Source organism: Hyaena hyaena, unplaced genomic scaffold (genome assembly GCF_003009895.1).
Source record: "Hyaena hyaena isolate Hyena2069 unplaced genomic scaffold, ASM300989v1 scaffold_23, whole genome shotgun sequence".
Lineage (NCBI taxonomy): Eukaryota > Metazoa > Chordata > Mammalia > Carnivora > Hyaenidae > Hyaena > Hyaena hyaena.
The window spans coordinates 1,108,807-1,134,650 of NW_024080655.1; the positions used below are offsets into that span (position 1 = coordinate 1,108,807).

At 58.5% G+C, this 25,844-nt stretch overlaps 2 protein-coding genes across 51 annotated transcripts in view; one reads left to right on the plus strand and one right to left on the minus strand.

Moving 5' to 3' along the window:
• Nucleotides 1–550: 550 nt before the first annotated feature.
• On the plus strand, nucleotides 551–16,810 carry MYBPC3 (myosin binding protein C3). Its single transcript, XM_039226906.1, has 30 exons — nucleotides 551–627; nucleotides 1,684–1,950; nucleotides 2,511–2,624; nucleotides 2,714–2,806; nucleotides 2,898–3,046; nucleotides 3,885–4,002; nucleotides 4,498–4,546; nucleotides 4,729–4,758; nucleotides 4,918–4,971; nucleotides 5,815–5,817; nucleotides 6,150–6,167; nucleotides 6,400–6,563; nucleotides 7,108–7,240; nucleotides 7,507–7,509; nucleotides 7,648–7,772; nucleotides 7,861–7,966; nucleotides 8,062–8,228; nucleotides 8,649–8,814; nucleotides 9,763–9,869; nucleotides 9,958–9,987; nucleotides 11,415–11,554; nucleotides 11,827–11,907; nucleotides 12,564–12,723; nucleotides 12,992–13,096; nucleotides 13,185–13,373; nucleotides 15,002–15,136; nucleotides 15,323–15,490; nucleotides 16,162–16,250; nucleotides 16,384–16,579; nucleotides 16,719–16,810. The coding sequence occupies exons 1-29, from the start codon at nucleotides 603–605 to the stop codon at nucleotides 16,516–16,518; spliced, it is 3,123 nt and encodes a 1,040-aa protein (XP_039082837.1). The 5' UTR covers nucleotides 551–602; the 3' UTR covers nucleotides 16,519–16,579; nucleotides 16,719–16,810.
• A 2,954-nt stretch (nucleotides 16,811–19,764) lies between these two features.
• The window catches only part of MADD (MAP kinase activating death domain), a 42,023-nt gene continuing 35,943 nt past the window's right edge, over nucleotides 19,765–25,844 (minus strand). For 18 of the 50 annotated variants that reach the window (XM_039226878.1, XM_039226877.1, XM_039226876.1 and 15 more), the window contains 5 exons: nucleotides 25,524–25,596; nucleotides 25,277–25,383; nucleotides 23,024–23,093; nucleotides 21,086–21,132; nucleotides 19,765–20,761 (listed from right to left, as the gene is read on the minus strand). In XM_039226878.1, coding sequence (XP_039082809.1) covers nucleotides 20,657–20,761; nucleotides 21,086–21,132; nucleotides 23,024–23,093; nucleotides 25,277–25,383; nucleotides 25,524–25,596 — 402 coding nt within the window. In that variant the 3' untranslated portion in view covers nucleotides 19,765–20,656. Of the gene's footprint in view, nucleotides 20,762–21,085; nucleotides 21,133–23,023; nucleotides 23,094–23,278; nucleotides 23,288–25,276; nucleotides 25,384–25,523; nucleotides 25,597–25,844 lie in introns of all 50 variants that reach the window. The other 32 variants (XM_039226888.1, XM_039226887.1, XM_039226889.1 and 29 more) reach the window with 2 other exon arrangements.

Below are 25,844 nucleotides of genomic sequence, written 5' to 3' on the forward strand. Positions count from 1 at the left end.
CTGGACTAAGCCCACCCAGGACTCCGCAGCACTCACCCAGCCCAGGGCCCTGCGAGCTGCAATAAGAGAGACATTTTCGTTCAGCACTTACTACGTGCCTGGCTCTGCCCTAGACTTTTCACTTATAAACCCACTTTGCTCATGGAACAGTCCTACATGGTGGGTGCTGCTGTGATCACCCCACTTTACAGATGAGGAAACTAAGGCACTGAGCCTAAGGGAGTGGCAGCCTCTGGTCTCAGGGCAGCCTGGCCCCAGGATCTGGATCTTTCTACATACCAGTTCACAATGCAATTTCCCTGTAAGATGAGCATAGAGATAGGGCCTGGGGTCCCCCTGAGGTACCAAGGGTTGGAGGGGCAGAAGCCATCCCATTGGACTGGAGGGGGAAGGGACAGGAGCTAGCTGGGAACGGTGTGCTATCTCCCTGGAGAGCCTCGCTCTCTGGAATTTGTCTATATTTAGCAGGTGACTGGGCAGGAGGCAGATAAGAAATCCTGGGGAGGGGGAGGGCCCCTTATATAGTGTGGCAGGACAGGTCCTGCTCAGATCCTCCTCGGGTGGCCTGTGACTCCTCCGTTCCCAGTGTGACCTCTCTCAAGATGCCTGAGCCGGGGAAGAAGCCAGGTAGCTGCAGGCCTGCGGTTGGTGCTGGGGGTGGCCAGGAGGGCTGGGGCATCTATGATTGGGGGGTGGGTCTCAGAGTGAGTTCCTGAGAGTGGGGGCTCCCTTCTGGGTCCTTTTCTGATTCTTAGTTTCTCCTTCCCGTCCTTCTGATGAGAGTGAGGGCAAACCAGGGCCAGGGGGCACAGAGAGGGCCATCACCCCAGTCTCAGGACAGAAGAGGACCTCTTCCCTGTCCCCATCCCATCGCCTGCAGCAAGATTAGGCCTGGGCTTGCCTTTTGGGAAAAGGCCGCCACAGGCAGGGGCCCAGGTTGAGTCTAGACTTGAGCCAGTCTCACTGAATGTTCTGGAGCAAGCCCTTAACCTCTCTGGGTCTCAGTTTCCCTATCTGTACAAGGAGGAGTTGGGTTGGCTGTCTCCATCTGTGAGATTCTCCGCTTTATGAGCCCGCACCCCTGTGACCCCCCCCACACCAGGCATGACTCCCACGTTGAGAAAATGCAGTTCCTTTGTTCTGGGAGACGATGGTCAAGAGGGTGCTCCTGGGCCAAAGACAGAGAAAGTCACAGGCCAGGGACCAAGGTCATTCAGGGCAGGGAGCTAGCCCCCCAGCCCCCAGCGCCTCCTAGGCCAGCTTTATCTCAGTTGCTGATTCTCAGCCTGAGGCCCTTGGAGAACAAATTTAGCCACACTCAAGTAGGCAGAGTGCCTGCCCATTGCTAAGGGCCCCAGATGGTGGAGGAGAGAGGGAGCTGGGCTTCCCCAGGAAGGAAGGGTGGGGTATCCAGGGACACACCTAGCAAAAATCTTTTGTGGAGGTTAGGACCATGGCCCTGGCTCGTCTGCCTACTGGCTGTGTGATCTTGGATAAGTCACTTAACCTCTCTGAGCCTCAGTGTCCTCATCTGAAAAATGGGCATAATAATTGCATCTGTCTCATAGAGCCACTGAAGCATTAAACGAGGTGATGCGTCACAGTGCCTTAGGAAGAAGGGGTGCAGGAGTGGGGTGCCTGGGCAAGCCAGGGGCTCCTGCAGCGTCCATTGGCCTATCTCAGTCTCAGCCTTCAGCAAGAAGCCAAGGTCAGTGGAGGTGGCTGCTGGCAGCCCTGCTGTGTTCGAGGCCGAGACAGAGCGGTCAGGAGTAAAGGTGCGCTGGCAGCGGGAGGGCAATGACATCAGCGCCAGTGACAAGTACAGCCTAGCAGCCGAGGGCACGAGGCACACTCTGACAGTGCGGGACGTGGGCCCCGCCGACCAGGGATCCTACGCAGTCATCGCTGCCTCCTCCAAGGTCAAGTTTGACCTCAAGGTCATAGAAGCAGGTAAGACCCTGGTCAGCCTTCCCTGAGGTTTGAGCTTCTGGAAAGCCTGGCCATCTCTCCCTCGCCCAGCGTATGGGAGGTGCCCTTCCACTTTCTTGCCTTTGCTTTGGCCGAGCCATCAGCCAGGAATGCCCTTCCTCCCTTTTCTGCAGCAAGACCTCACCGAGTGTCCCCATGCGTCTCCCTGGCCTGTTCCAGTCACTGTGGACGTAGGGAAAGTTCAGATGGATAAGGCACTGTGGCTCCCTGCCTCCGGACACCCTCTCACCCTCTCATGGGCTGTGTGTGCGCCGCGGGGAAGCCCCTGGTTGCTGCGCGTGTGGAGGGAGCCCTGGTCCAGCCTGGGGACAGGAGGGGAGGGATGGAGCCCAGAGCTGCCCGGCAGACCCACCAGGGCGTGGGCGCGCTGGCTGCCAGGGTGAGGAGGCCAGATGCGGGTGCACGAAGCTTCGCACACACTGTAGTACGTGACCGGCCTGCAAAGACCGAGGGGGGCCAGGCCCAGGAGGAGGGCTGTCTGCTCAGAAGCTGTTCCCCGACCCCAACCCTTTCCCTTCCAGAGAAGGCAGAGCCTGTGCAGGGCCCTGCCCCTGCCCCTGCAGAGGCTCCTGGAGCCTCCAGAGAAGCGCTGGCCTCGGCCGCTGAGGAGGAAGGAGGCTCCCCAAGTCCCGAAGGCGAGCTGGTGCAGGGAGGGCGGTGCAGGGAGGGCGAGGGCCAGCAGACAGGGTGTTCCAGGGTGGGTCACGAAGGCCTCTGCTCACAGGGTCAAGCTCAGCAGCCCCCGATGGCTCTGGTGCCTCTGATGACCCCATCGGCCTCTTTGTGATGCGGCCACAGGATGGCGAGGTGACCGCAGGTGAGTGTGGGCTGCGGCACCCCGAGGTGGGGTGGGGTAGGGGGGCAGCAGGGCATCCCCCAAGCCCCAGCCCGTCGCCCTTCCCCCGCAGGTGGCAGCATCACCTTCGCAGCCCGCGTGGCCGGAGCCAGCCTCCTGAAACCGCCCACGGTGAAGTGGTTCAAAGGCAAGTGGGTGGACCTGAGCAGCAAGGTGGGCCAGCACCTGCAGCTGTGCAACAGTTATGACCGGACCAACAAGGTGGGGCCTGCGGGCACAGCACAGTTCAGGGGCCCCGTGGAAAGAGGGCATGGGGAGCCCCTGGGAGGCACCGGGTGGACAGGGAAGCCTGCGGGCACCCTGAGACTGAAGGCACACAGCAGGTGCAAAGATGAGACCTAGGGAGGCTGGGAAGCAGGTTGGATGGCCAGGGGCACATGGGGAGAACGGGGGGGAGGAGGCAGGAGACCTGTGGGACGTGGGGGGCTTGGAGGGCAGGATAGTCTCAAGGGGGCATAATAAAACTTGTGGGGGCAGGGGGCCCAGGAAGGCTGAGGGACCTCGTGAAGCATGGGGGCGGGCGGCATCAGCCAGCGAGGATGTAAAGCCTCTGCATGGATGAGTATGGGAGCTCAAGGGCCCTTTCATCATACAGACAAAGAAACCCAAGCTTGAGAGGTTATTGCTGCTGGTCTGCTGTCACTCAGAGCCGGGCCCAGAACCTGTGCTTTGACTCCCAGCTTTTGCTCCTCTCCCTCTTCCAGAGTCGTGGCTCAGGCAAAGATGACTCTGGCAGGGCGGGGACAATATGTTCAGTTGTGTGAGTTGTGCACTGCACAAAAGTGCCTCATCTTAAGTGAAGGTCATTTGCCTTGTAGCCATCACTGATTTACATTTTATCACCACCTGTGCCAGCAGATGGCAGTCATGTATCTTGAAAAGGGACTCTGTCCTATTTAAACAAACCCCTTACACACAGGTTAATTAAACCCTGAGGGGTGAAAATGCTGGTGGCCATTACCCACTCCCAGTCTCCTTCAGGGGTGAAGGGCCTCCTCTTCCGGCTCCTGGTCTCCCCTGATACCTTGCCCCTCTACAGGTCTACCTGTTTGAGCTGCACATTACAGATGCCCAGCCTACCTTTGCAGGCGGCTACCGCTGTGAGGTTTCCACCAAGGATAAATTCGACAGCTGCAACTTCAGTCTCACTGTCCATGGTGAGAGGAGCCCTGGTGTCCTGGGCTCAGGTCCCCCATGAGTCTTACCCCCATGTCTGCCTCCATTTCCCAACACTAAGGAGGATGGCTACTCCCAACCAGACAACTGCCGACCGCCGGCTCAGTGCTGCTCATGCTGGGGCACGAGAGAAATCCAGGGATGTTTCCAGGGTCGGGGTGGGGTCTGAGAGCCAAGTCCAGATCTCACCTGGATGGTGAGATGGTCCAGGCTCCTGGCACAGGCGAACAGGTGAAGGGTGAGCTGAGAGCTGAATGGGAGATCAGCCACTGCTAAGGGACTGGGTACCAACTACCCAAACTCCCTGGCACCTCAATCCTGGAAAGGCTCAAAATGTGGGGTCCTGGGGCAGATGCCCACTCTCAAGGGTCATGGATGGGTGGGTCTGTGATAATCAGAGATTCCGGGGCGAGCGAGGCTTCTGAAACGGCCCCTCTGAAGCCCCTTCCCCGTCTCATCTCCCTCTCTGAACACAGAGGCCATTGGCCCTGGAGACCTGGACCTCCGATCAGCTTTCCGCCGCACGTGAGTAGCCATCTCTTCTCAGGGACGGCGGGGAGGCCTGTGCTGGGATCTGAGGCCCCTCGGGGTCAGGGCTGGGGATGATGCGGGGGTGGGGTTGTGGGGGACAGGACTGAAGTTGATAGGAATGGGGGAGGGGACAGCAACCTCCCAGGGCAGATGAGGAACTTGTTCTAATCCCACAGGAGCCTGGCTGGAAGTGGTCGGCGGATCAGGTACCCCTCTCCCAGCCCGTACTTGTCAGACTTTGGGGGTCTGAGATGGATAGGGAGCCCCCACCCAGCCAGTGTCCCTTCCTCTCCCAGCACCTCTCCCCACCACCTCCCCAAGCCCTTTCCAGTTGGGGAGGTCCTTACTGGGGTCCCTCTCCATAGTGACAGCCACGAGGACGCTGGAACTCTGGATTTCAGCTCGCTGCTGAAGAAGAGGTGAGCCCCTGGGTAGCAGCTCCTGGGGCAGATGGTGAGGCCGCACTTCAAATCCCAGCAGTGCAGTTTTCTGGCTGTGTGGCCCTGAGCTGGTTATTGTACCTCTCTAAACCAGTTTCCCTATCTGTCAATGGGATCATCCTAGGGGTGCCTGGGTGGCTCAGTCAGTTAAGTGGAGACTTTGGCTCAAGTCAAGATTTTACGGTTTGTGGGTTTGAGCCCTTCGTCAGGCTCTGTGCTGATGGCTCAGAGCCTGGAGCTGCTTCAGATTGTGTCTCCCTCTCTCTCTGCCCCTCCTCTGCTCACACTCTGTCTCTCTCTCTCTCAAAAATAAGTAAACACTAGGGGCGCCTGGGTGGCTTAGTTGGTTGAGTGTCCGACTTTCGCTTAGGTCATGATCTCGCGGTTCGTGGGTTGGAGCCCTGCGTGGGGCTCTGTGCTGACTGCCAGCTCGGAGCCTGGAGCCTGTTTCAGAGTCTGTGTCTCCCTCTCTCTCTGATCCTCCCCTGCTCACGCTGTCTCTCTCTCCTAGAAATTAAAAAAAATAAATAAAAAAAATAAGTAAACACTAAAAAAAAGGGGGGGGGATAATCCTGGTGTTGGGAAGAGTCAGAGGGCTCAGCAGATATTTCCTGTGAACTAACATCCTAACATCCTCACGGGGTCCCCCACTACCCCTGATGCCTGAGTCTATGAGAGCTTGTCTTAGTAGGCTCCGGGGACTCACGAGATGGCAGAGGGGCCCCAAGTTGCAGGAATTGCTCCCCCAGCCCCTCCACTGACCCTGTGTCCTCTCCCTCTCTCTCCGCACCCTGCGTTATGGCTGATGCTGCCGCGACCCAGAGAGTAAGCATGGGGGGCCGGTGTCTGGGGGCAGCAGGGTGCTGGTGGGACGCTGTACCCTGGTGAGGGACGGGGCTGGGAGTCAGACACACCTGAGTGCGGATCCCCACTGCCCGGGGCGTCTCTGAGCCTTCGGTTCTCCAGATACCCACCCACCAGAGCTCAGAAGGAACAAACAAGGCCATGTGTGGGGAAGGCCCTGCTGTGTAAATGGAGGGACACAGGGGTGGGGAGAAGGGAGGGGCGAGGGCCCAGGGGCCGTGGCCAGGATCTTTGTGGGCAGGTGGCCCACGTCTCTAATGGCCCACTCTGCCTTTGTGCCCTGCCCGGAGCAGCAGCTTCCGGAACCTGAGGTGAGTGCCTGATGAAGCCTGCGCCCCCGTCGCCCCCACTTCCACCGGGACTCCCCCATACTGAACTTGAAGTCCAAAGCCAGCCCAAGCTGTACCAACGGAGGGGCAGAGGCAGTTACGGCTCCTTGGTCCTGGGATCCAGGAAGCCCCACCCCAGGGGAGGGCAGGTGGGGGGCGACAGTCCTGCCCCTGGCCAGAGGGGATTCCCTTGAGGCCTCTCTGCTGGACGCAGGGACCCGAGGCTGGAGGCGCCACCCGAGGAGGACGTTTGGGAGATCCTGCGGCAGGCATCCCCCTCGGAATATGAGCGCATCGCATTCCAGCACGGCGTCACCGACCTGCGCGGCATGCTCAAGAGGCTCAAGGGCATGCGGCGGGATGAGAAGAAGAGCACAGGTTAGTGCTCCCCTGCCGTGCGAGAGGAGAGGCCACGCGTGCGCACACAGGCACGCGCACAGGCGCGCGCGCACACACAGGCACGCGCGCGTACAGACATGCGCGCGCGCACGCAAAGGTAAGAGTCCAGCTTAGCCCAGAGACACCACGAGAAGAGAACAGAGCACAGCTGGGCCCTCCTCACTGAGTAGAAGCCTGGAGGCTGCTATAAACCAGAGTCAAGGGGCAGAGAAGGTCCCTTTGGCTGCCATCTCCGTCTCCGGCCAAGCTTCTGTCTCTCTGGGAGCCTCTAACCCTATCCCTGAGCTGAGCCGCTGGAAGGGACCCCAGCCAAGGCAGAGGGACAAAAAGAGAGAAAGAGACAGACGCATAGAACAGAGATAATAGACAGGCATAGTGGAGATAGAGAAAACGGGGGGGAGGCAGGCGGAGTGTGATGGGAGGACTCAGCCCACTGGCACAGCCGCCAGCCACCGCGATGGGTGTGAGCCTTCTGGGGCAGCGGGGGCCGCAGCGCCGTGGGGGCGCTGACGGAGGTGCTCAGCCTTTCAGAAGAAGCTGGAGCCCGCCTACCAGGTGAGCAAGGGCCACAAGATCCGGCTGACCGTGGAGCTGGCCGACCCCGACACCGAGGTCAAGTGGCTGAAGAATGGACAGGAGATCCAGATGAGCGGCAGGTGCGGTGGAGGAGGGTGGGCACAGTCCTGGGAGCGTGGGCTGGGGGGACAGGGGGGCGGGGCGGGGAGGCTCCCAGCCTGCTCTCCGCCTCAGCCTGCCTTCTCTGTCTCTGTGCCGCTTCGGTTCTGTGTGTCTCTCCGCATGTCCCTCTCCCTGGGCCTAACTGCCCATCTTTCTGTTTCTGCCTGCCTCTGTTCCTCCCCTCCTTCCTCCTGTTCCCGCTTCCTCCCACCTGGATGCTCCCACGGCCCCTTGTGCCCCACAGCAAGTAAGGCCCAGCTCCTGGAAGGAAGGCGGGGGGTGGGGGCACGGTCCGACAGGGGTGGGTCGGACGGGGCACCTGGGACGCACGAGGTGAGCGATGGCTCCTCATCCACACTCCCGGCCCCGCGCCGCTCCTGCGCAGGTACATCTTCGAGTCCATAGGTGCCAAGCGCACGCTGACCATCAGCCAGTGCTCGCTGGCCGACGACGCGGCCTATCAGTGCGTGGTGGGCGGGGAGAAGTGCAGCACCGAGCTGTTCGTCAAAGGTGGGCCCGGCCCGGGGCCCCTGGGCGCCTGGGAGCCTGTGGCGAGGGCGCACAGGGCTCGGCCAACTCTGTTCTCCTTGCTCAACAGAGCCCCCTGTGTTGATCACCCGGCCCTTGGAAGACCAGCTGGTGATGGTGGGGCAGCGGGTGGAGTTTGAGTGCGAAGTGTCCGAGGAGGGGGCCCAGGTCAAGTGGTGAGTGGCAGAGACACGGGGGCGTGGGCAGGGCTGGGGGCCCTGTGGGCGTCCCCAAAGGAGGCTGCAGCACTCACTGCCCGCCCACCGGCCAGGCTGAAGGATGGGGTGGAGCTGACCAGGGAGGAGACCTTCAAATACCGGTTCAAGAAGGACGGGCAGAGACACCACCTCATCATTAACGAGGCGACGCTGGAGGACGCCGGGCACTATGCGCTGCGCACCAGTGGGGGCCAGGCGCTGGCCGAGCTCATCGTGCAGGGTGAGGCGTGGTTGGGGGGGGGTGGGGGGAGGAGGTTGGGGGGGATGGGGAAGCACAGGAGCACAGGAGGCTTCAAGGCCCTGGGCGCCCTGGGCCCCAGCACCACCCTGGGAATCAGGCAAACCCAGGATGGAGGTCCATGTGACCTTGGGCAAGTCACTCTGACACATTGAGCCTCACCATTCTCATCTATAAAATAGGGGTGCCGAGGTGGCCACCTCAGAGAGTACTGGGAGGACCAGATGGGCTTGGTTAGTGTCACCCCCCCACCCCACACACACTTGAGCACTGTACTATCATAGGCACATGTGAATCACAAACATGCACACACACGCATGTTTTCACATGCCCATGTGATCACATGGATTCATGCCCACACCTACCCTCCCCAGCTCACTGACTTTGCCCTCCCCGCCCCAGAGAAAAAGCTAGAGGTGTACCAGAGCATTGCAGACCTGACTGTGGGTGCAAAGGACCAGGCGGTGTTCAAGTGTGAGGTGTCCGATGAGAACGTGCGGGGGGTGTGGCTGAAGAACGGGAAGGAGCTGGTGCCCGACAGCCGCATAAAGGTGTCCCACATCGGGAGGTGAGTGTGCAGAGCTGGGCCCCAATGCAGAGGAGGGCAGGCTGATGGGGCAAGCAGAGACTGAGACAGACAGAGAGAGAAACAGGCACAGAGAAACAGACAGAAGAGCAGACAGAGACAGAGACTGAGGTAGAGACACATAGGGAGACAGGGAAAAATAGAGACCGAGAGAGAGAGAAACAGAGATGGATAGAGAGAAGACACGCAGATAGACAGAGGACACAGACTGAGAGACAGAGGCAGAGAGGCAGAGACAGAAGCACACAGAAGAGAATCCTGCAGAGGCAGAGGACAGAAACAGAGAAGTAGTGAGACAGACAGGCTGGGCGTCCCCCTGACCCCCTCCCCGCAGGTCATGGCCAGGGCAGGGCAGGAGGCCGCCGGGCTGGCTCTGGCCAAGGGCCCTCACTGTCTCCCACTCTTACTCATGCCTCGAGCATCTGCACTGGCACGTGCTGGGTCCAAGGTCACAGAGATTAGTGAGACCAGCCCCTGCTTAGTCTCTCAGGGCCCAGCCAAGGGGCACTTGTACATTGCCTATCTCTGAAAACACGCAAGGGAGCTGGAACGTCAAAAATAGAGAAAGAGCTGGGGCGCCTGGGTGGCTTAGTCGGTTAAGCGTCCGACTTTCGCTTAGGTCATGATCTCGCAGTTCGTGATTCGAGTCCCGCGTCGGGCTCTGTGCTGACTGCCAGCTCAGAGCCTGGAGCCTATTTCAGAGTCTGTATCTCCCTCTCTCTCTGACCCTCCCCTGCTCACGCGGTCTCTCTCTCTCTCTCCTAGAAATAAATAAAAAATATTTAAAAAAAAATAAATAGAGAAAGAGAGCGTTTAAAATACCAGCACACCACTGAGCTAAGGTGGGGGAAGGGCCCTCTGGAGCACCGACTATGGTGAGGCTGGGGTGTGTGGCCCAGCGGGGTTCCCTGAGCCACCACATCCCTGCAGGGTCCACAAACTGACCATTGATGACGTCACGCCTGCGGACGAGGCTGACTACAGCTTTGTGCCTGAGGGCTTCGCCTGCAACCTGTCGGCAAAGCTCCATTTCATGGGTGAGTGGGCACCTGGGCCAGGTGGGGGCCCGTCTCGGGGCTCTGCCTTTGCCCAGCGCCGTGCCACTTGCTCTTCCTTCTCTTGCAGAGGTCAAGATTGACTTCGTGCCCAGGCAGGGTGAGTCACGGGATCTCCTCCCCACGCCCTACTTCACGCACATCCCCCTCCACTCACAGAGGGAAGAGCAAGGAACTGGAGTGGGGACCCCAAGCCCCAGCCCCAGCTCTGCCAGTCACAGCCATGGGCCAGTTATAATCTCTGTGCACCTCAGTTTCCTATTCTCGAAAGTGGGAATTCTGAGGTGCCTCCTCCACGGGGTGTAGGAAAGAGGAGACGGAAAGATGTGAGGTTTCATTATTAATTTTCTGCTTTTAGAAGTACCCCTTCTTCTTTTAGACTAAACATCTATCAGGTATCTATCTGAACTTCAGGAGGGCGGTCCAGGCTGAGGCTTGCTCCAGGGCAGGGCTCTCTAAACTAGGTTCACTGAATAGGATACTCCGTTTAAAAGGGTTCCATGGTTGGGGGCGCCTGGGTGGCTCAGTCGGTGAAGCATCCAACTTTGGCTCAGGTCATGATCTCGCGGTTTGTGAGTTGGAGCCCCGTGTCAGGCTCCATGGTGACAGCTCAGAGCCTGGAGCCTGCTTTGAATTTTGTCTCCTGCTCTCTCTGTTCCTTCCCTGCTTGCACACAGGTTCTCCCTCTCAAAAAAATAAAATAAATAAGCATAAAAAAAGGGGTGCCTGGGTGGTTCAGTGGGTTAAGTGTCCGACTTCGGCTCAGGTCATGATCTCACGGTTTGTGGATTTGAGCCCCACGTCAGGCTCTGTGCTGACAGCTAGCTCAGAGCCTGGAGCCTGCTTCCGATTCTGTGTCTCCCTCTCTCTCTGACCCTCCCCTGCTCATACTGTCTCTCTCTCTCTCAGAAATAAATAGAAAAACATTAAAAATTAAAAAAAAAAAGGTATATGTAAGAGGTGAATCACTGGATTCTACTCCTGAAGCCAAGACTACACTATATGGTAACTCACATAAGAATTTAAGGAAAAAAAAAGTTCCATCGTGAAGTATGTTTGGGAATCACTAAACACTTGGTCCACCTCTTGCTGATTCAGAAGCATGTCAAAGGCTCTGAAAAATTCTGTGGTGAAGAAATGTGCTTAACTTTGTTAAATCCAGGGTCTTCTCGTTGATTTGGCCATGGAAACTTCTTTTTCTTTTTTCTGGCAGGACATTGGTATTCCTCCTAAGGTCTGAGAAATGCTACAGGAGGCGACCCGGTGTTACAAAGTTCCCTAGGAACTTTCTGAGGAGATGGAAAGGTTTTAGATCTTTACCTGGTGGTGGTTGCACAGGTGTATACATTTGTCAAAGCTCATGGAGCAGTATGCTCAAATCTTGCCATCTTATTGAGTGGAACTTATATGTCAGTCAAATTGATTACAAAACGACCACCAGGGACATGGACTCCTTCCAGTTTCCCCCCCTTTCATGGGCCTTGGGCCCTTGCCCCCTTCTCAGACCTATGCCATCTCCCCCCCCAGAACCTCCCAAGATCCACCTGGACTGCCCAGGCCGGAAGCCGGATACCATTGTGGTTGTGGCTGGGAACAAGCTACGCCTGGATGTCCCTATCTCCGGGGACCCTGCTCCCACTGTGATTTGGCAGAAGACCCTCACACAGGTACTGTGGGTCCCTCCTCCACTTCCCCATCTGTAAAATGGGTGCGCGGGACTGATGGGTGTTGGCATCTGCTCCCCACCCACCCAGTGCACACCCTTCCACTGGCCACCGACTGGGAGGGAGTGCAGAGGCTCAGTTGGCTGGGAGGAGGGCAAGGTGGGCAGCAGAATGGGGGTGGGTAAGGGCGGGGGGCAGATGGGTCGCTGGGCAGGGATGCCTTCCTGGTTGAGTCAGGCCCTCTTCCCCCTGCCTCCCTTCTGCTCGGTTCCCAGAAGAACAAGGTCCCAGCAGGGCCATCCCCAGATGCCCCAGGAGATGCAGGCACCAGTGACGAGTGGGTGTTTGACAAGAAGGTGAGTGAGGCTGATGGTGGGATCCAGCTCTTGGCCTTCTGTGATTTTCTGTCTACACAGTTTCCACCCTTCAGTGAGGTCTCCGTGAAGCTGCCACACCTGGGCAGCTGTGTTCCTGCCCCAGGCGTGGCCTACATGAGCTCCTCATGCCTTGGTCAGGCACAAGTTCCCTGAACATTGCTGGGAAGCCCTCATGACTGGGCTGTTCCCAGGCTCCCGTCCTGCTCAGCTGACCTTGACTTTGCACTTCTTCTGGACTGGGGAGTGGGTTTCCCTGGCACTTTTCTGTAAGAGTAGCTGCCTGGACACCACTCAGGCCAGCTCTTCCTCCACCAGCCACCTGAGGTCTTTCGGGATCCTCAGCTCCATAAGGTCATGTGATTCCTTCCCATTTGGCAGCTAAGAAAACTGAGGCACAGAGAAAATAGGCCAGACCTAGAGCCCAAGCCCCTTGCCCCAGTGCTTTGCCCATGGCAGGCTCTAAACAAAGGTTTTTGGACTCGGTGCTCACATGAGTGCAGTTTCCACGCAGGCTGCATCTGCTCCCCGGACCCTGTGCAGAGCTCTGTTCTATCTCCGGCTATTGCACGGGCTGTCAAAGCCTGTGGTATCCGACTTGGTCCCTTCTTCCCAAACTCCCCTGCCCCCCACCCCAGCTGCTGTGTGAGACTGAGGGCCGGGTCCGGGTGGAGACCAGCAAGGACCGCAGCATCTTCACCGTAGAGGGGGCAGAGAAGGAAGACGAGGGTGTCTATGTTGTCACAGTGAAGAACCCCGTGGGCGAGGACCAGGTCCACCTCACAGTCAAGGTCATCGGTGAGGCTGGCCGGCCTGGGGCCACCAGGGAGGCCCGTCAGTTTACTCATTTAGCCACTTGACAAACATCACGGGCATGCTCTCAGCTCCATGGAGAGAACTGGGATGAGGACATGGGTGAACATGGGCAGTGGGGAGCCATGAAGAGCAGTGATCACAGGCTGGTGACATGATCAGAACTGCATCCTAGAAGCATCTATGGGGTGGTGGGGGCAGGCAGCCTTGGCCCTGGGCCCCGGGCGGGGCTGATGTGGACCCGTCCCTCCAGATGTGCCGGATCCCCCTGCGGCCCCCAAGATCAGTAACGTGGGTGAGGACTCCTGCACCGTGCAGTGGGAGCCGCCTGCCTACGACGGTGGGCAGCCAGTCCTGGGTGAGTGCAGGGCACGGGCATAAGGCACAGGGCCGGGGTACGGGGCCGTCTGGGCCCCAGGCCAGAGCTCCTGCCTCCCCTTCATCAGGCTACATCCTGGAGCGCAAGAAGAAGAAGAGCTACCGGTGGATGCGGCTGAACTTTGACCTGCTGCGGGAGCTGAGCCACGAGGCGCGGCGCATGATTGAGGGCGTGGTGTATGAGATGCGAGTCTATGCGGTCAACGCCATTGGCATGTCCAGGGCCAGCCCTGCCTCCCAACCCTTCATGCCGATCGGTGAGCCTGCCTGGCCTGGCACCGCCCCACGTCAGAAGCAGCTGCTCTGTGGGCAGCCCCTGCACTAGGCATTTACATCATGGTCCCCTTTAAAAGGCTCTGTCGGGGATAAAACTCTTGTTTCACAGATGAAGGAAGTGAGGCTCCAAGAGGTTAAAGGACTTGCTCTAGGTCACCTAGCTGGTAGGGGTGGAGCTGAGCCTCGTACCACCCTGTTGATGCCTCTCAGGCCTCACTCTCCACATCTATAAAATGGGGATAATGACAGTATCTATTTCATGGAACTGCTGTTATGGTGAAATGAGATAATGCAGGCAGAACATCTGGCATACAGCAGGTGGTCAATAAATGGTAACTGTCCCCTCTTTCCCACTCCCTTCAAATGTTAACTGTCCCCTCTTCCCCATTCCCTTCAAGCAGGGTTTGTCATGTATGGGACAGAGCAAGGGCACTGGGTACCTGGGGGTTCTAAGAGGCTTGGGTCTGTGGTAAGGACCCTGGACTGGACTCAGATGGAGTTTGTAGAGCCAGCTCCCCCACCCCCGGGGGAGCCATCTGGGGTCACTGCCCTGAAGTCTCCATTTCCTCATCTGAGTCATGGGGGTCGGCAGGGTAGAACAGACGCTGAGGGTGTGTCAGGCTCTGGAGGACAGCTGTCCCTACCAGGATGTGGGGAGGGGGGGTGGTGGCTGTCTGTGGCGCCGGCAGGCGCCCTCCCCGGCTCCTCGCCCAAGGACCCGGCCCAGCTTGCGGAATGGCAGCAAGGGGTGGGGGGTGGGGCTGTGGGGAGAAGGGTCCAGGTCCCTCTCTTTAGAGACTGGCTTCCAGTCAGCCAACTATTAGTCAGCTGTTAGTCAGCTCGCCTGCTCATACAGTGCCAGGAAATTCCCTGTTTTAAGCTAGTTTTTCTTTAAATTACATTTATAGCATTTCCTATGTTGTCTGACAGAAAGGGCTCTTTGGGGGTATTTATTCCTATTTAGAGCTCTTTTTTTTTTTTTTTTTTTTTTTTTGAGGTGAGAAGAGGCAGGGAAAGAGAGAATCTGAAGCAGGCTCCATGACCAGCACGGGGGCCTGAAGGGGGGCTTCATCTCCCTGTGAGATCATGACCTGAGCAGAAATGAAGAGTCTGCTACTTAATGACTGAGCCACCCAAGCGCCCTAGGCTCCCTTTTGTAATTGCTGTTGCAGTTTGTTTTTAAGCCTATCTAGAGACATGTCTTTTTTTTTTAATTTTTAATGTTTATTTTTGAGAAACTGAGAGAGATAGAACATGAGCAAGGGAGGGGCAGAGAGGGGGAGACACAGAATCAGAAGCAGGCTCCAGGCTCTGAGCTGTCAGCACAGAACCTGATGCAGGGCTTGAACCCACGAACTAGGAGATCATGACCTGAGCCGAAGTCAGATGCTCAACCGACTGAGCCCCCCAGGCACCCCTAGAGACATGTCTTTTAGTGGGAGCTGGAATATTCTGACAGTGCTTGAATAAGCCAGATGAAGGGCAAGTGCCCCTGTGTGACTGGTGGCCAGTTGAGGGTCTGGGTCATATCCCTTCAGTGTCCCCCACCCCCACCGGTGGTGCAGGCCCACTCTGACCCCTCTCCGACTCCACCTCTGTCTCTGCCTAGGCCCCCCCAGTGAGCCCACCCACCTGGCCGTGGAGGATGTCTCGGACACCACCGTCTCCCTCAAGTGGCGGCCCCCGGAGCGGGTGGGAGCTGGAGGCTTGGACGGCTACAGCGTGGAGTACTGCTGGGAGGGCTGTGAGTGCCCCTGCCCAGCCCCAGGCCCTCACCCAGCACCGTGCGCTGAAATGCCCTCAACCCAGGACGGGCATCTGTCACCCTGCCCGGCCCCTGTTTACAGCGGAAGCCCCAGACGGCCAGCGGAGGGTGGGCAGTGGGGCGGGCTGCTGATGTTGACGCTGCCCGCGGGCTTCCCCCCACCAGGCTCGGAGTGGGTGGCCGCCCTGCAGGGGCTGATAGAGCGCACCTCGATGCTGCTCAAGGACCTGCCCACAGGGGCCCGGCTGCTCTTCCGTGTGCGGGCGCACAATATGGCAGGGCCCGGAGCCCCTGTCACCACCAAGGAGCCTGTGACCGTTCAGGAGATACTGCGTGAGTGGCCCTTGTGCTGTCAGAGGACGGACCTGCCACTGATGTCCTGGCCGTTGGGGTCCGTGGAAGTGGGGACATCCAGGGAGACCCTACTGGAGAGAGGGACAGGAAATTCTAAGCCTTTATTTGCACCCCAGGCCAAACATTCAGAGAGGGCTCCCTGGGCTTTTCTGCATCAACCCCGAGTTCTGGGACAGGGAAAATGTAGGTCTTCGAGCTCTGTTCTCTGAGCCTCTCAGTTCAACAGGTAGGTATTGTCCCTGTGCTCATGACTTAGTGTCAGATTGGCCCAGCTGGTATCCACTCCCCATTCTTCTGTTCCCAACAAAGGGTCAATCATGTGGAAAGAGGCAGCAGAATGGGGCAGAAACAGCCTGCAGGACAGGGATAGAGTCCAAAAGTCTACATTTGCATCCTGGCCTCTGACTTATTAGCTGTGTGTCCTCAAACAAGCTGTTCACCTTCTCTGATCCCTGCCTCTTACAGCGGTGTGGTGAGGTGGAGGTCGAAGCAGGGACTCTGTAGACCACCCGGGGCTGGGATAGGGGATGCTGAGGGCCGGGCATTTTCCTCAGCCATAGCCTTCGAGGCCCGGCCTCGGGAGGGGAGGAGCTGTAGTGCTCCCCAGGGCTGAGGGCCCCCTTGCTGAGCTGCCCACTTGGCACCCACAGAGCGACCGTGGCTCCAGGTGCCCCGGCACCTGCGTCAGACCATCCAGAGGAAGGTCGGGGAGTCCGTGAACCTCCTCATTCCTTTCCAGGTAGGGCTGGCCTCTGGGCCTGTCCCCCCGTGTCTCGTGCTCCCCTCGCGGGCAGATGAGTCTCGGGGCTGACCAGACCCTGAGATGCCACCCAGTCATGCCGGGCTCGGGGGTGAGCTGTCCCTCCCCACAGGGCAAGCCCCGGCCTCAAGTGACCTGGACCAAAGAGGGGCAACCACTGGCAGGTGAGGAGGTGAGCATCCGCAACAGCCCCACGGACACCATCCTGTTCATCCGGGCTGCTCGCCGCACCCACTCTGGCACCTAAGAGGTGATGCTGCAGGTCGAGAACATGGAGGACAAGGCCACGCTGGTCCTGCAGATTGTTGGTGCGTGGCAGCGGGGGCCCCGCTCTGGGACGGTGGCGGGCCACGTCTGGCCTGGCAGGGGGGAGGGCGCCTCGCAGGGTCCTCTGCTCATACTCAGGCGGTCTCAGGAGGTGTGTTCCGGCTGGTCTTTCTCCTGCAGACAAGCCAAGCCCTCCCCAGGATATTCGGGTCACTGAGGCATGGGGTTTCAATGTGGCTCTGGAGTGGAAGCCACCCCAAGATGATGGTAACACAGAGCTCTGGGGTTACACAGTACAGAAAGCTGACAAGAAGACCATGGTGAGCCTGGGGTTCTGGGCCCCCCATGTACACCCTCCGTAGGGCCAGGAGACCTGGGCCCCAGCTTCCTCCCTTGCCCTTAGAACGGGTCTGCTGCTCGTCCTTCCTCTCTGACCTGGTTCTCTCCACAGTGGGGGTACAGACACCAGGGGTACCCATAAGAGGCCCCCGGCAGGGAGTAGGGCCTGAGCCCCAGAGACCCGCCCTTTCCTCCACACCCCCAGGAGTGGTTCACTGTCTTGGAGCATTACCGTCGCACTCACTGCGTTGTGTCGGAGCTCATCATTGGCAATGGCTACTACTTCCGGGTCTTCAGCCAGAATATGGTGGGACCCAGTGACCACGCCGCCACCACCAAGGAGCCTGTCTTTATCCCCAGACCAGGTGCGGTACTTTTACTCCCACCCACAGGAGGAGCTGTGCCAGGGAGGCGGTGGGAGCAGGGAGGGGGCCCAGTGTGGTGTGCCACTCTTGGTGCAGAGTCTTATCACCAACAGGCATCACATATGAGCCACCCAACTACAAGGCCCTGGACTTCTCGGAGGCCCCGAGCTTCACTCGCCCTCTGGTGAACCGCTCAGTCATCGCCGGCTACAACACTACCCTCTGCTGCGCTGTCCGGGGTAGCCCCAAGGTACAGAGCTTGGGGTCCTGGCCCAGGCAGACTCAGGAGGTGGGGTTTGGAGGCTCCAACCCCCATTGGTCCTCTCCCCAGCCTTTCCCTGCTTCCTGTCCCACAGGGGTTCAGGGCCAGGCGCCTCTCCCTGAGCAGGGCCTCAGCACTCTCCATTGGCTCCCTGTTCATTTCCTGCTTGGGTGTAGTTTGGATTCCAGTGGGAGCCCCCAGAATAGCAGCAGGTTCCTGGCAGGTCTCCTGTCAACCTGAGACAGTCTCCCTCCCTCCCGTTACCTGATTTATAGCCCAAGATTTCCTGGTTCAAGAACGGCCTGGACCTGGGAGCAGATGCCCGCTTCCGCATGTTCAGCAAGCAGGGAGTGCTGACCCTGGAGATCAGAAAGCCCTGCCCCTTTGACGGGGGCATCTACGTCTGCAGGGCCACCAACTTGCAAGGCGAGGCACAGTGTGAGTGCCGCCTGGAAGTACGAGGTGAGGAGCCCACAGGGCCAGGCCCGGGGTGGCGGCAGCAGGGAACCAGCTGGGACTCTGCCGGCTTGGGCCATGCGGCGGCTCTGGCTGAGAGAGCAGTGACCTTGTCTTGTCCAACACACGTACTGGCTTCGGGGCTCTGCGACCAGACCTGCTCCCCCCAGCATGGTGCTGGGAGGCGAAACACACGTGACATGGCCTCCTTCTCCCCTGCAGTGCCTCAGTGATCCAGCTGGCTCCCGGAGAGGCCCAGGTATGTACCCCACGTCGTCCCGACACCACCGCACAAGTCAGAGGCTAAGCCCTGGCGCTTGGTTCAGAGGCAGCCATCAGGAAGTGGAGGTGCAGGTGCCTCTTTGCAAGACTTCGGTGCAGCTCATTCACAGGGGAACCTGTGTTACAGGTGCCACAGGATGCCAGCCCAGGTACTGGGAGCCTGGAAGGAAGCCGGACAAGCCACCTTCTGCTGCTGGATGTGTGTGTGCAAGTGTGTATCTTAGGGCTAGGCTAGCAGAAGCATCAGTAGGGCAATGCGATTAAGGTGAGCGGGCCTGGGGGCCTCGGCACACAGACTGCACTGAGCTCCCAGTGGAAGATCTCAGGTCTTTGGGACAAACAGGTGGTGGGCTCAGGAAATGGTGGTTGGGGACAGGACTTCCTGGCCTGCCACGGTTTCTCAATGTGTAAGGGCAATAAAAGGTCAGTGCAGTTACAGAGAACTGACTCTTCTGGTCCGATGCGTTTGTCTTCACAAAAAGCACAGGGAAATATACTTGAAGTTCAGAGCAAACTTCCAGGTATTCTATCTCGTGGAGGAGTTAAATGAAGCTGAGAGTGGAATCCCAAATTCATAAAACACTAGAAGAAACCTCAGCTTTCCCCCACTGTGTACGTCCTCCTGATGAGGAAACCGAGGCGCTGTGATGAAGGGGACACCAAGGCTCCCCTGCGCTCCGGACTGCCTTTGTCCTGGTGACCTGTGGTCACAGCAGCCTGTATGTGGGGCAGTGCTGAACTTCCACATGGTTCTGTGCCCATAAGGTCTGTGAAGGAGCTGTGCCAGGCTGCTTCGGGGCCCAGTAGGCAATGAGCCCACAGCCGTTCCACACGTGCTTCCCGGTGGGAGAGGGCGGTCCTGTCCAGTGCAAGACACTGGGAACCAGGGGCCTCCTCTGCTCTTCCTTCCCCCATGGGGAACCTAAGTCCAATCATCAGTCTACTTTTGGGAGGAAGAAGCCGGCAGGTCTCAGAGGGGCCCTAACAGAATATGGTCTTTCCTGTACAGGAAGCGCCAGAGGATTTTCCACAGCATAGAAAAAAAAAATCCAGGAAGCCTGGTCCTAGGGTTGCTTCTCTTAGACTTCTACCCAACCCAAGAGCCCCGACCCTGGGGCTCCAGCCCTGCGTCACACCACCTCTCTGGACCGCACCTGTGAGGGGAAAGGGGGGCCCTGGTTTTTCTTTCACTGCTAAATGAATTTCTCTCTGCTCAAGTGTCTAAGCCCAGTTTGGCTGCTTCCTCCAGGGACCAGTTCTTAGCAGGGCAGCCCTCTGGGGGTTGGCGGGTTGGGAGGTGGGGGGTGGGGGCATAGGGCAGGAAGTCCCTCCCACAGCCTCTTCCTGGAAGCAGGGTGAGAGGCTGGGGCTTCAGCATGCCGGGCCTCCAGGCCTCCGATGCGCATGATCTCCTCTCCCTCCTCCCAGGCCTGAGATGCCTCTGTAGAGTCCAGGGCCGGCCTTCCTCAGGGCCTGGGCAGAGAGGGGGCCTCTTTAAATACAAGGCGGTCAGGAGCCCAAGGAGAGTTAAGGACGTTTATTTCACATTCACACATCTGTACATTTTCTATAAATAATGTAGAGCTGAAATATGTACAATCATGGCTTGCCCACTCCCAGGCCAACCCTCCCTTCTGGCACCCAGCGCCAGGAGACGCCGCCTGCAGACATGGATGTGCACACTGAGCTCGGCTCTCCCCTCCCCGGTTCCTGGGCATGGCAGCCAGTGGTCCCTGGGCTCCCAGCCCAGCCACTCTGCTCTCTTATGCCGAAGGTAAAGCAGACCTTAGGGAAACTGCAGCTCAGCGAGGAGGAGCCCCTCAGTGCGGCTCCACCGCGGTGGGAGGCCACGGCAGGCAGCAGCTACCAGCCTGGGAAACGCGTCAGGAAGGAGGGAGGCTGCCACTCACTCTGCTGCCCCGTGACTCTCCCGGCCTCTCCCTGCCCACCTCTTCTCGGGGAGGACAGGCCTCAAGCTCCCCTCACTCTGCACCGAGTGGGACTTCACCCAGCACCTAGTCACGCCGGTCAGAGAGGATGGACAGCCAGAGTCTTGCACTGGAGGGTCATAACACCAAGGACAAGGAACCACGACACAAATGTCTCAGGGACACGCACGGGGGGGCTCACGCTGTACTCAGAGCTCTTATAAGCCACAGGCCAAAAGACAGACAGACATCACTCTTGAGCCCTGAGGGAGCAGGCTGGTCTCCCGGGAGTGGAGAGGGAGCAGGTGAAGGAAACCAGCTGAGCCCTGTGACAGACACTAAGACACGCCGGGACACATAACTCTGAACCAACTAAGCCACGGCTAGGGGCTTGCAGAGGACACGTGCGCGGCTCGGGGCGCCTGCGAGCAGAAGACGCAAGCACATCCCCCGGACCAGGGGGTGGGGGGCTCTCGACCCCTCCCGTCAGCTCGAGACAGGCCGGGGTGGGGTCCTGAGATCTTCCTCACTGCTACGGACCGCGGCCACATACGAGAAGAGACACAACACAGAGTAGCAGATCTCATGGGCCTAGAGGGGAGAGAAAAGCAGGCGGATCAAGTTCCCGAGATTCCAACATCACCACACGTGGAGGTCTGCCGAGCAGGAAACTCTGCCCTCGCGCCGGGCTCAGGGCGCACAGCTGGCTGGTGGGAGAGGGGACCTGTACGTGTGTGTCTCTCCCAGGGCCGAAGACTCGTTTCGGCTTCAGCGCAGCCTGTGGCGTCTCGACCAAACTCGGCTCTCAAACCGTTCCCTTCCCCCATGCTCTCAGAGGGCCTGCCCTACTCCTGTCTGAAGGTCCCCGGGGAGCCCTGCGCAGCCCGGCCTGCCGGGGTTGGCTGGCACACTCACCATCGGTGTCTTGTACTTGTGGCTCACCACTTCTTTAATTTCAGGAACTAAAACCGGACGGGCAAGAGACAAAACAGAAAGTTCAAAACTAAGAGCGGTAGTGCCAGGCTCCCGCAGGCGGCAGCGCCCGGCACCGGGGTCCCCTTCCCCACTGTGTGGCATGTGCCGGTGGCTGCGGCAGCTTAGGCCCCGACAGCCTCTGCCCAGCTGCCGCTGGATGAGAGGCCGCTGCCCCAGACTCCTCAGCCAGACCACTGAGGCCTGCTGTGGCTACCCTGTGCTGGGCTGTGACTCCACCCACTTGGAGAGCCTCAGCATGGGTGCAGGCTGGCCTTTCACCGGCCCGCTCTCTGCTACTGTCCAGGGCCCTGCGGAGCTGCGGGGGGGGGTGTTCCCACACAGTGGCTGGGTGAGGAGAGTCGTCTCTCGCCTGCGCCTCACCGTGCTGAGATGCCCGAGAACTCATCCCTGGTACCAGCCCGAGACTGTTCGCGTTAAGCAGGGTTCCCTGTACTCCCAGCCTCTACACAGAGGGTCCTTGGGCTGGATGAAGAAGCGGCATGATACTAAACCCACCAGACCTGCAAGTTTCCTTCCCTGAGTGGCAGGAGAGGCCCAGGCCTGCCTGTGTGAGGGAGAGCGTCAGAGGGCTCTGGAGCAGACACACCGAGCAGAAGACAGGCGAGTACAGCACCCGGGGAGGGGGGGACAGGGAGCATCAGGCAAAATACACACATGTCCACAGCCCGGAATGCGAGACTAAGAGTCACCCCTGCCCCAGCCATGCAGGGGTTCTGCTCGGCCAGAGGAAGGAGTAAGCCCCCCCCCCACCGGGGGGGGGCCCTGGAGATGGGAGCAGAGGGGCATGGCATCCCCCTGGGGGCCAGAAAAGGTAGGAGAGTTGGCCACACCTTCTTCTGACCCTGGGAGGTAGAATTCAGGGGGACCCAGGGTTAACGGGGAATAAACTCATCATAGGTAGAGCAAGAAGCCCAGGTCCTCCTTCTGAGTTGAAAGATTCCCCTAAATATCTCTCTGGCAGAAGAGAGAAGGGAGCACACGTGGGAGAAAACTCAGAACCAGTGAGCCAGCACGAGGGGGTGGGGTGGGGAGGGGCTGAGAGGAAGAGGGTGGGGAGGAAAGGGATGAGACAAGTGGCAATGTGAGCAGCTGGCCTGCTTGAAGGGAGCCCACCCCACCCACAACAGGGCCCAGGCAGGGGCCTGGGGGAGGCAGCACGAGCCGAGATCACTTTACCTGCTGGAGAACGAAGGTTTTCATAGCAGCGATGAGGGGCACAAAAGAATGAAGCACAAACACAGCAGGAACTCAAAGCCCCAGGGTGAGAACCCACTACACCAGCCCTCAGCGCCTGGCTGCAGGGAGGCCGGCTGCCAGCCTCCAGCTACAACTGCCCTGCCTGCCTTCGAGGTCCAGAGGCTCTCTGCCCTCCGGATTGAGTCTGCCGGGTCCACCCCATGCCGTCCTCCAGCACAGAGGCTTGGCGGACACCAGAGCGGCACCGGCTGGCTACACGAGCACTGGGCTGGCCGGAGAATTGTGGCAGGCGACACGAACACAGCAGAGCTTGGAAACTGCCCGTCTGCTCTGCCCCAGAACTTTCTGATCACCAGCTGGCCAAGGAAGGGAAGGTGGCACCAGCTCGCTGAGCCTTTGTAGGAGCGTCTCTGAACTCTAAGCCTGTCTAAGGCCACTGGCTCTTCTGGGACCCGTTCCCTAACAGCTGCCATCTCTCTTTTCCTTCTTCCTCCTTCCCTTCGCTCATCTCAGGTTCCCTTTTCTTCCCTATCACTCCTAATCCTCCTGACCTCTCTGCAGAGGTGGTGGTTCTCTCTGCCTCTAGTCCCTCCTCTGGAGCTCCGAGGTTTGAGTTACTGCCATGTGAGTCCAGACCTAAGAGCAAAATAGTGTAATTACCAAATTCCTCCAGGACAAAGACGCCTCGAACTGTATTGCACTTTTTAATGTGATTCAGCTCTATGAAAACCTGCAAGAGAGGGAGGGAGGGCGGGGTAAGGCCCAGCGGCCCTCCCCCTGCCCCACAGAGCCCACTCTCCCAGCTCTAGCCCCGCCCACACACAGAAGACCTAGTTCCCAAAGGGGGGACCGAAGAATCCACACACACACAACTCAAAAGCGCTAAGAAGCGAAGACAGCAGAAAGGGCGTGTACCTTCCGCTCCTGGCCGGAGGAGAAAGCATGGGAGAGAAATGAAGGCGTTAGTTTTAACGGTCAAACCCAACCCGAAGGCCCCTCTGCTGTCCTGGGCTGCCCGCCCATACCCTCTGCCCAGGGCAGCGCTCGGAGAACACGGTGCCCCAGGGGTCTCCCCGCTCAGCCCATCAGCTCTCTACCCTTCCATGCATCCTCCTCCGGCGCAGAGGGCTGGCACGGGCGCAAAGCTTCCCTCAGATTGTCCTTGGGGTGGGAGGTGTTGGTATCTTCCTTGAAACAAAATCCAGGCTCTCCCCAGAAGTACATGGTGATATAATAACAGCTACCTCTTAGGAGCAGCCACTAGGAGTTCCACAAATACTATTTGTGATCCTTACACCTATGTGGCCCAGCATGCAGCAGTACCCTCATTTTCAAGACGAGGACACAGGATCAGAAAGTTTATCTGCCCATGAGTACTGAAGCTAGGCTATGAATCCAAGCACATCCGGACTCCAAAGACCCACTTATTACCCAACTCGGTAGGACTCTCCCAGAGGGTCCAATGCTTCCTCAACTCCGAAGGATTGTTAGGTGGTGGAAGACGGACCCCAGGGCCATTATCTCGTTATCAGTCAGGGTCTGACTTCCTCTACAGGCAGGATCTCTCTTCTAGGGAAAACCCTTAAACTACAGACCAGCTTGCACATGCGGTGTTAATGCTTAGATGTTAGGCTGGCCCAGAGGGGCTCTGCTGACGGTCGTACCCAGAAGAGGGCATCTGGCTGTTGTTTAACAAGATCTCTTCTTTGGAAGGTGAGGCATCAGGGGAAGGCTCTAAATGCAGTCAGAAGCCTGCTTCCCCAAGAAGTGCTGGCACCTTCATGTTCCAGAAAAGTACGTGAGTAAACGTCTCTTTGGGCTGACCCTAAGGTCTCAAGTATATGATTTAATATGTTAACGTGACTGACAGTAAATGGCTGCTGACAGCACACTGCCTGAGCAGCTGCTGCCCATCACACCAAAGCTGCCCAGTTAGAGCCCTAAGAGAAGGAGAACTAAAATGGCAATGGAGGAAGAAAGCCACAGAGCCCAGATGGTCACCTCCCCTGAGTATCTGCTGCCTGACCAGGGCCTGTGGAGCTTCACACATTCGGACCTGGCTCAGAACCTCAAGGAGAGGAACCAGTACGTCAGGGAAGGGGCAGGGAAGGCACTTGTGTGAAGAGTCAGAACTGGGAACGGACCTGGGATGATGCGCTGGCCTCAGAAAGGAATTAGCTTAAGGAATGTCCACTGAGAGAAAAAGTATCACTGCGTTAAAAGACCAAGAGAGAAAAAAGTCAGCTCCTACAGTGAATCACAATGAGAGAAAGATGTACTGTGATGTGCTCCCCAGTCAAAGGAAGGGGCGTGGGGCCTGCGGAGCAGGGGGCAGAGTGGGGACACTCAGAGGCACGAAAAGAACAGGAAGAAGAATCAGCAGGAGAACTGGGCAAATAAACACACATACTCCAGATAGGATAGACACAAGCTGCTCTCTCTCTCTCTCTCTCTCACACACACACACACACACACACACACACACACACACATGCAAGCGTCACACACACCAGCAACACGCGAGGAGATCAGCTGGTCTAGACTCTCAAAGCAAAACCACCAAGCAAAAGCACACCCTGGGAATAAGGGAAGGCAGACACTGTGCGAAGAAGGGCCAAGTGAGACGCTCCCACTCACACTATGCTGAGTCTAATGGACGGAGGCAGCCTAGCCAACAAGGCTCCCTCTCTTTCCCAGCCCCCCACAGAGCCCCCCCGCCCCCCTTGCAGCTTCGAGGTGGTCACCAACGTCACTGTGCCCTCCCTCTGATTTCTCTCTCTGGTCCAACTGCTCCAATCCCTCCCACTGGTCCCAAAGGCCCTCAGGCTCACTGGGAAAGCACCGGGACCCGGACCCAGAGCCTTACAGCAGATGGAACAGGGCTAGGAAGCCTGTGCTGCCACTGGCACCTACCTGGTTGTGCATGAACTTGAGATTGATCCCTTCTAGGGTGACCTGCAGCAAGCCACCCTCACCAGTCTTCATGTCCTGCACAGGGAACTCGCCACCTAGTTCAGGGCCTGTGTGGGGGGAGGAGGTTATCAGCTAACTGGGGAGGTGGGGAACCCCACGCCTGACTTCCTTGTCAGGCCTCTGACACTCAGAAGGATGGATAAAAATAAACAGAGGGCACTTGCTCAGGGAATCGTTCTCTTCTCACCGGGTTTGATGCTTTGCTGTCGGGCTGCAGCTCGCTCCATGCTGTCCTTCACGCAGTAGTACAGCTCCCGACACTGCAGCACCCGGGAGAGAACAGTCTCGTCATCCAAGCCCTCCACAGCCCCCCTGCTCTGCTCTCTAATGGCTGCCAAGGGCCTGGGCCATTGCCAGGGCGCCAGACACAGCTTCATGTATCCCACCCAACAGCCAGAGGCAAAAGTGGGGCTCTAGACACGGACTGTGGACTTTTAACTTCCCTACAAGAAACTCCACACTTCGGCCCTCAGCGCCCACCTGCAGCCCAAAGAGAGCTCATGGGTAC